Source organism: Sapajus apella, unplaced genomic scaffold (genome assembly GCF_009761245.1).
Source record: "Sapajus apella isolate SASKATOON/1434 unplaced genomic scaffold, GSC_monkey_1.0 scaffold15, whole genome shotgun sequence".
NCBI lineage: Eukaryota > Metazoa > Chordata > Mammalia > Primates > Cebidae > Sapajus > Sapajus apella.
In genome coordinates this window covers 10,323,533-10,333,064 of record NW_022436955.1, presented here as the reverse complement: position 1 = coordinate 10,333,064, position 9,532 = coordinate 10,323,533, and the positions used below count along the sequence as shown (strand labels likewise).

The window sequence follows — 9,532 nt, the reverse complement described above, 5'->3', positions numbered from 1 at the left end:
AAATTGAAAAACTAGCCAGGTGTGATGGTTCACACCTGTAGTCCCAGCTACTTGGGAGGCTGTGGTAGGAGGATTGCTTGAGCCTGGAAGGTCAAGGCTGCAGTGAGCTATGATTGTGTTATTGCACTCCAGCCTGGGCAACAGAGAGAGATCCTGTCTCCTCTCTCTCTCTCTCTCTCTCTCTCTCTCTCTCTCACTCACTCACTGTGACACACACACACACACACACACCCTATAACAAACAAAAATGAAAATAAAAAGAAAATTAATGAGATATATACTCTGGATTGTAAGAATGTCACTTTCAAATTCAATTCTAGATTCATGGCATTCCCAAGCAAAATCTCAGCTGATTTTTCTATAGAAATTAACAAGCTAATTCTAAAACTTACATAGAATGCAAAGGGCCTAGGATAATCAAAACTTTTGGGGAAAAAAGGACAAAACTGTAGGACTATGTTGCCTGATTTTAGTACTTACACAGAAGTCAAGGAAGCATGGCATTGCTGTAGGTGTAGACATATAGATTCTTTTTTTTTTTTTTTTTTTTTTTGAGAAAGAGTTTTGCTCTTGTTGGCCAGGCTGGAGTGCAGTGGCACAGTCTTGACTCACTGCAACCTCTACCTCCCGGGTTCAAGTGATTCTTCTGCCTCAGCGTCCTGAGTAGCTGGGATTACAGGTGCCCACCACCATGCCTGGCTAATTTTTGTATTTTTAGTAGAGACAGAGTTTCACCATGTTGGCCAGGCTGGTCTTGAATTGATCTGAGGTGATCCTCCCTCCTCAGTCTTCCAAAGGGATTACAGGCATGAGCCACGGTACCCAGCCTTGTAGACTTATAGATTAAGGAAACCAAAATGAGAGCCCAGAAATAGATTCATACGTATATGGTTGTTGATTGTCTGCAAAGACACCATTGTAATTCTGTGGAGGAAAAGATATTTTCAACAAATGGTGCTAGAAAAAGTGGATATCTATATGCAAAATATGAATCTGAACCCATATACAGTATATAAAAACTAACTTGAAATCAAGGCTCATAGAGTTAAATACAAGATTGAAATATGTATAATGTGGACAAAATCAGAAAATTCTCACAATTTGAGGGTAGGCAAAGATTTCTAAAGACACAAAAAGCATGAATAACTAAAGAAAAAATGTTAAGACTGAGCGCCGTGGCTCATGCCTGTAATTCCAGCACTTTGGGAGGCCAAGGCAGGTGGATCACGAGGTCAGAATTTCGAGACCACCCTGACCAACATGGTGAAACCCCATCTCTACAAAAAACCAAAAAAAAAAAAAAAATAGCTGTTGTGGTGGTGCATGCCTGTAATCCCAGCTATTCAGGAGGCATGAGAATCACTTGAACCTGGGAGGCAGAGGTTGCAGTGTGCAGAGATCATGCCACTGCACTCCAGCCTGGCAACAGAGCAAGCCTGTGTCTCAAAAAAAAAAAAAAAAAAAAAAAAAGGAAAGGAAAAAATGATAAATTGGACTTTACTGAAATAATTTTGCTCTTCAGAAGAGCTTGCTGTGAGGATAAAAGGTAAGCCAGACTGAAAGAAAATACTTGAGAAACATTCATCTGATTAAGAATTTGTACCCAGAAACTTGTCAACAGCTCTTATAAATCAATAATAAGACCAAAACAACCTGATGATTAAAAAAATGGGCAAAAGATTTGAACAGATACTTCACCAAAGAAGATATGAATATTTAATAAGTACTTGAAAAGGTATTTAAGATTGGTTGGGCACGGTGGCCAGGGCAAGACTCTGTCTCAGGAAAAAAAAAAAAATGCTCAAGAAATAATTAGTTATCAGAGAGAAATCCAAAGTGAAATCCCATGGAGATACTATTACACACCCACTAGCATGTTAAAAATAAAAAATGGTCAGCCAGTCTCAGTGGCTTATACCTGTAATCCCAGCACTTTGGGAGGCTGAGGCAGGCGGATCACGAGGTCAAGAGTTCGAGACCAGCCTGAACATGGTGAAACCCCGTCTCTACTAAAAATACAAAAATAAGCCAGGCATGGTGGCATATGCCTGTAATCCCAGCCACTCAGGAGGCTGAGGGTAGAATTGCTTGAACCCAGGAAGAGGAGGTTGTAGTGACCCAATATCACACCACTGCACTCCAACCTGGGCAACAGAGCAAGACTCCATCTCAAAATAAATAAATAAAAAACAAAAAGTGGGCCGGGTGCGGTGGCTCAAGCCTGTAATCCCAGCACTTTGGGAGGCCGAGGCAGGTGGATCACGAGGTCAAGAGATCCAGACCATCCTGGTCAACATGGTGAAACCCTGTCTCTACTAAAAATACAAAAACATTAGCTGGGCATGGTGGTGCGTGCCTGTAATCCCAGCTACTCAGGAGGCTGAGGCAGGAGAATTGCCTGAACCCGGGAGGCGGAGGTTGCGGTGAGCCGAGATCGTGCCATTGCACTCCAGCCTGGGTAACATGAGTGAAACTCCGTCTCAAAAAAAAAAAAAAAAAAAAAAGTGGTAATGCTAAATATTGGCAAGGATGTGGAACAACTAGAACTTTCACACATTGCTGATATATGTCTATGTTCAAGTATTTGAAACAAATACTCATGTTTCACATGCAAAGGATATAGCTCTAGAATTCAAAAAAAATTGGAATCTTGCTCAGTGTGAGAGAAAAACAAGAAAAAAAAATTGGAATCTATTTTCATGATACCCTGACCATCCCTTTTTCTCTAAAAGCCAGCTTTAATGAGTGATAGTTATAGGACTTCATTAATCTCAGTAAACTACAGATTAGCGAAAATCTGAAATATTCAGTGTACAATAAATGTTGTCTAGGATGTTCTGCTTATATGCCTGAATTTTTGTCACTTAAGCTATAACTATGAATCTGTAGTAATACACTGCCATTTTCATTTAAGCATTCAAATGCTTTTTTTTTTTTTTTTTTGAGATAGAGTCTCACTCTGTCATGCCGGCTAGAGTACACTGGCACAATCATGACTCACCACAGCTTTAAACTTCTGGGCTTAAGCAATACCCCTGCCTTACCTTCCTGAGTTGCTGGGACTACAGGCACACACCACTGAGCTTGGCTAATTTTTTATTTTATTTTTTGTAGAGATGGGGTCTTGCTATGTTGCCCAGGCTGATATTGAACTTCTGGATTCAAGCAATCATCCTGCCTCAGCCTCTCAAAAATGCTAGGATTACAGACATGAGCTACTACCACACCCAGCCTCTTTTTTGAAGATTTTTTTAAAAAAGAAACTACTTTTTAGTAAAGAATCCTATTTTGGAGCCACCGTATATTGAAAATGTTTGCCTCTCCTTAAATAATGTTTCTGGGCTGGGCGCAATGGCTCACGCCTGTAATCCCAACACTTTGGGAGGCTGAGGCAGGTGGATTGCTTGATTTCAGGAGCTCGAGACCAGCCTAGACAACATGGTGAAACCCTGTCTCTACCAAAAATACAAAAATTAGCTGGGCATGATGGTGCTCACCTGTAGTCCCAGCTACTTAGAAGGCTGAGGTGGAAGAATTGCTTGAGACCAGGAGGCAGAGGATACAGCAAGCCAAGATTGCACCACCGCACTCCAGTCTGGGTGGCAGAATGAGACCTCATCTCAAAAATAAATAAATAAATAAATAAATAAAAATGTTTTTTTACAATTCCTTTCCCAGATGTGAAAAATTCTGAATATGATTTTTTGGACTAAGATCTCTGTTTTATTGAACAATACAAAAATTAATTTTTGTCTTTAAATCACTTTGCTTTATGGAACTAGAATACACAAGAAGGTTGGTAGATTTATAATCAGCAGCCTATATATCCATATATTCATTTATTATAAGCCCATTACTGAGACAGAGGCTGTTAGAGACCTTTGTATCCAGAGACCCATTGGATACTTACCCATCAGAATTCTTTTCTTTTTTTTTTCTTTTCTTTTATTTTCCTTTCTTTTCTGAGACAGGGTCTTGCTCTGTCACCCAGGCTGGAGTGCAGTGGCATACTCATAGCTCACTGCACCCTCGACATCCTGGGCTCAAGCTACCCTTCCACCTCAGCCTCCCTAGTAGCTGGGACTCCAGGCATGCACCACCATGCCCAGCTAATTTTTTTGTATTTTTTTTTTTTTAGAGACAGGGTTTCGCTACATTGCCCAGGCTGGTCTTGAACTTCTGGGCTCAAGTAATCCAGCTGCCTTGGCCTCCCGAGTGTTGGGATTAAAGGCGTGAGCCACCATGCCCGGCCCAGAATTATTTTCAACCAGGGAACAAGAAATAGATACCAGCCATCGAATCTTTGCTTGGAGTAGCTGTTATGAGTCTCAGTAATGTGTTATAATTTTAAGCTCCAAGAACTAAAATAATTAGGTGTAAATATGATGGATGAGATGCATATTCTTTTAGGACAGCACTTTGAAGAGTCAAACAATCTGAGGAATTCGTTACGTTGGATTGCAGAAAATAGACAGCCTGCTAATTACCAAGCTAAATGAATGAATATATTCTTTATAACCCTATTGAAAGACTTGTTTGGGCCGGGCGCGGTGGCTCACGCCTGTAATCCCAGCACTTTGGGAGGCTGAGGCGGGTGGATCACGAGGTCAAGAGATCGAGACCATCCTGGTCAACATGGTGAAACCCCGTCTCTACTAAAAAAAAACTGCAAAAAATTAGCTGGGCATGGTGGTGCGTGCCTGTAATCCCAGCTACTCAGGAGGCTGAGGCAGGAGAATTGCCTGAACCCAGGAGGCGGAGGTTGCGGTGAGCCGAGATCGCGCCATTGCACTCCAGCCTGGGTAACAAGAGCGAAACTCTGTCTCAAAAAAAAAAAAAAAAAAAAGAAAGACTTGTTTAATAATGTTGAGGGACACATTTTGTTTTGTTTTTTTGAGACAGGGTCTCACTCTGTCAACCAGGCTGGAGTACAGTGGTATGAGCTCAGCTCACTGCAACCTCCCCGTCCTGGGTTCAAGTGATCCTCCTGCCACCTGAGTAGCTGGGTTTATAGGTGTGCACCACCATGCCCAGCTTATTTTTTGTATTTTTAGTAGAGACGGGGTTTCAGCATGTTGGCCACGCTGGTCTTGAACTCTTGATCTCAAGCAATCTGCCCATCTCAATCTCCCAAAGTGCTGGGATTACAGGCATGAGCCACCATGCTTGGCGCAAAGGACAGTTTAATAATGTCATTTTTACAAAATAGAGCAGTTCTTACTAAATGAAACATAAAAGATTTCTAATACACAAGAAATACTGTACTATACATATAGTTTTACTATGTTAAAGTAAGGTGCTTACATAAATAATTATTTTGATTACGTATATGCACAGGTAAAGATTTGATTTTAAATTTAGTTTTGGGATTTTTAGAAAGTATTTGAACAAGTCAAGTTAATGTTATGTTTAGTGCAAATTTATTGAATAAAACCATTCACCTATCTTGTTTAAAATGTTAATAGTTTTGCTACTTTATTTTTTAAGCATATGTTCAGAAATACTTTATATCTGTGGGTGGACTGGATGTATTGGCTCAAGTTCTCATGCAACTGGAATCTGATTCACATGAGACTCTTTCCAGTGCTAAACTTGCAGTGGTTGTGACAAAGACCCTGGATGCATGCATTGCTGATAATCGTGAGTAACAATGCTTACTAGTTGTTTTGAAATTGAATTTTGTTTGAATATAGCATGATTACTGTTGAAATAGTAGATTAAACGGTAACATGGTTTAGACTAACAGTTTCTCACAAGTGAAACGGAGTATTAGAAATTATCCAGGCCGGGCGCGGTGGCTCACGCCTATAATCCCAGCACTTTGGGAGGCCGAGGCGGGTGGATCACGAGGTCAAGATATCGAGACCGTCCTGGTCAACAGGGTGAAACCCCATCTCTACTAAAAATACAAAAATTAGCTGGGCGTGGTGGCGCACGCCTGTAGTCCTAGCTACTTGGGAGGCTGAAGTAGGAGAATTGCTTGAACTCAGGAGGTGGAGGTTGCAGTGAGCCGAGATTGCGCCATTGCACTCCAGCCTGGGTAACAAGAGCAAAACTCCATCTCAAAAAAAAAAAAAAAAAAAAAAGAAATTATCCAACACAGCCGGGTACAGTGGTTCATGCCTATAATCCCAGCACTTTGGGAGGCCCAGGTGGGCAGATCACTTGCAGTCAGGAGTTCAAGACCAGCCTGGCCAACCTTGTCTCTACTGAAAATACAAAAATTAGTCAGATGTGATGGCAGGTGCCTGTAATCCCAGCTAATCAGGAGGCTGAGGCAAGAGAATCACTTGAACCCTGGAGGCAGAGGTGCAGTAAGGGAGCTGAGATCATGCCACTGCACTCCAGCCTGGGCAGCAAGAGCAAAACTCCATCAAAAAAAAAAATACAGCATTAAGTTAAAATTTTCAGACTATGCATGGTGGCTCTCGCCTGTAATCTAGTACTTTGGGAGGTCAAGATGGGAGGATTGCCTGAGGCCAGGAGTTTGAGACCAGCTTGGTCAACATAGCAAGACTCTATCTCTCAAAAAAAAAAAAAAAATTTTAAAAGTTTCAGATGAGAAACCAAGGGATATTATTGAGATTAAGGAATGGCAAACTCAATTTATGTAAAGAATACATCTCTTTCTGCTAAGTATGAGGTTGGACTTACCCAATAGCATTGCTAGTGAGTGGCGGAACCAGACTTGAGCTCATGGCTGCTGCTTCTCACATGTGCAAACATTGAAGAGTAAGAAACTGTTTGTATTAACAAATAACTGGGGGGCAAAAAATAGATGGTTTTTGAAAAAGTGGTTATTTAGCTCAGCTATATGCTGAGCTTTATGAGTACAAAATTGATTAAGACGTAGTCCCTTAGGAATTCACAACTTTTTTGTTGATATTAGTATGGTTAGACTCTGGGTGAACTCTTTTAAAAGCCCCATTAGGAGAAGTATAGCCTAAAATGGTGGACTTTTAGACTTTTATCACATCTCAGCATAGCTTCACATATGCTTTATTGCATCAATAAGTCAGTAGAACTGTAGTCAGTTAATAGTATATTTTTTATTTTGAGACAGCGTCTCACTCTGTTGCCCAGGCTGGAGTGCAGTGGTGCGATCTTGGCTCACTGCAACCTCTGCCTCCTGGGTTCAAGCAATTCTCCTGCTTCAGCCTCCCAAGTAGCTGGGACTACGGGTGCCCACCACCATGCCTGGCTAATTTTTTTTGTATTTTTAGTAGAGGCGTGTTAGCCAGGATGGTCCCAGTCTCCTGACTGATCTGCTCACCTTGGCCCCCCAAACTGCTGAGATTACAGGCGTGAGCCACCGTGCCTGGCCCAATAGCATATTTTAAATGTCAGCAGGAACTGATTATGTAGGAAAGTCTTTACTATTCAATCTAGATAAGAAGAAGCATGTAAGGAGAGAGTAAGCATACTAAGCTTTTAGGAAGTTAGTTTTACTTCATCCTCACAGGATTCTGCAGAACAATTAAGAAAAAAAATTCTTCAAAAAATTTGCTTTAGTAATATGTCTTTAGTATGGGAAGAAAAAGTAATGAGGGTGCCGGGCGCGGTGGCTCAAGCCTGTAATCCCAGCACTTTGGGAGGCCGAGGCAGGTGGATCACGAGGTCAAGAGATCCAGACCATCCTGGTCAACATGGTGAAACCCCATCTCTACTAAAAATACAAAAAATTAGCTGGGCATGGTGGTACATGCCTGTAATCCCAGCTACTCAGGAGGCTGAGGCAAGAGAATTGCCTGAACCCGGGAGACGGAGGTTGCGGTGAGCCGATTTCGCGCCATTGCACTCCAGCCTGGGTAACAAGAGCGAAACTCCGTCTCAAAAAAAATAAAAAAAAAAAAAGTAATGAGGGTTATGGTAATAAGCCACCATCTTATTACAATGAATTTATTTGTATTCACACATACACATATTTATTAGACGTTATGTGTATATTTAATGTTATATAGATATATAACATTCTACCTGAATAAACTCTGAAAAATGTATTAGTATATATGTAAGTTTTAAATTTTTACTGACTATCTCTTTTTCCTATTTTGTACTAATAGCTACTTTTGGGATAGTACTCTGCAAGTACCACATTGTTTCAAAACTTCTGGCATTACTGCTTCATGAAAGTCTGGATTCAGGAGAAAAATTTAGCATTATGCTCACTCTTGGTCATTGCACAGAGGATTGTGGTATGTATTAGATTTATTGAGTGTGGTTATTAAAATAGTAGAGTGGAAATATACTTCTGTTTTTTTCTTCCAGTCATGTGAAGGTCTTAAAGGTATTGCTTTTGCCAGGTGCAGTGGCTCACACCTTGTAATCCCAGCACTTTGGGAGGCCAAGGTGGGTGGATCATGAGGTCAGGAATTCAAGACCAGCCTGACCAACATGGTAAAAATCCATCTCTACTAAAAATACAAAAATTAGCCAAGCGTGGTAGTGGGGGCTTGTAATCCCAGCTACTCAGGAGGCTGAGGCAGGTGAATCACTTGAACCCAAAAGGCGGAGGTTGCAGTGAGCCAAACTGTGCCACTGCACTCCTGCCTGGGTGACAGAGTGAGACCCGGTCTCAAAAAAAAAAAGAACGAAAAAAAAGTATTGCTTTTCTCCTAGTTATTCAGACCCCAAACTAGTCATTTCAACTTCTAATTCTCCTTCACTCATTGTATTAAGTCAGCCATGAAGATCTGTGATTCTACTTCTGTTTATCCCTTTCTGTCCAGTTCCAGTGCTGTCCTCCCAAAGTAGGCTCTTAGCTCTACAACATCTTTCACCAATATTATTGCAGTGATTTTCTCACTGCAGCATAGGGAGAAAGCTCCTTCCCTTCTGTCTTCATTTTTAGTCCACTCTGCACATTGCTGGACAAATCTAATTCTGTTCTCCTTGTTAAAACTTTCAAAGATTCCTTCTTTTTCTACCTATTACTCTCTTTTCCCTCTCCTCTCCTCTCCTCTCCCCTCCTCTCCTCCTCCTCCCCTCCTCCTCCCCTCTTCCTCCCCTCCTCCTCCCCTCCTCCTTCCCACCCTTCCCCTCCCCTCTCTTTCTCTTCTCTTCTCTTCCTTCTCCCCCTTTTATTTTCCTCCTCCTCCTCTCTACTTTCCTCCCATTCTCCTTCTGTTTTACCAACTCTCTCCACCTTCCTCTCCACCCATCTCTATTCTTCTAATCTCCCCGCCCCACTCTTTCCCCTCTCACTTTTCTGCTCTCCTCCCTTTGCTTTTTGTTGCTGCTTTTACTCTTTCTTCCTTCCCTCACTTTCTACTCCCTCTGTTAGTTTATTTATCTGTTCTTCACCTTAACCTCTGTGTAATTTAGGATTGAATATACTCTTTTTCTAGTCAAGTGAGGGCAGTCTGTTTACTTTTATGAATTATGATACTACTCTGTGGCTACATTTCAGAAATCACTTATGAAACGGGTATTATGTGTAAGTGAATTACTTTCCATATTAAAAATCCTTTTGAAACTATGTGTTTTTCTATTTAAATTTTTTTTTTTTTTTTTTTTTTTTTTTTTTTTTTTT

The 9,532-nt window shown here is 41.1% G+C and overlaps 1 protein-coding gene across 1 annotated transcript in view; it reads left to right on the top strand.

The window, feature by feature from the left end:
* The window catches only part of TERB1 (telomere repeat binding bouquet formation protein 1), a 54,471-nt gene that overhangs the window by 21,574 nt on the left and 23,365 nt on the right, over window positions 1-9,532 (top strand). The window contains exons 8-9 of the mRNA XM_032284133.1: window positions 5,488-5,640; window positions 8,064-8,195. Coding sequence (XP_032140024.1) covers window positions 5,488-5,640; window positions 8,064-8,195 — 285 coding nt within the window. The remainder of the gene's footprint in view (window positions 1-5,487; window positions 5,641-8,063; window positions 8,196-9,532) is intronic.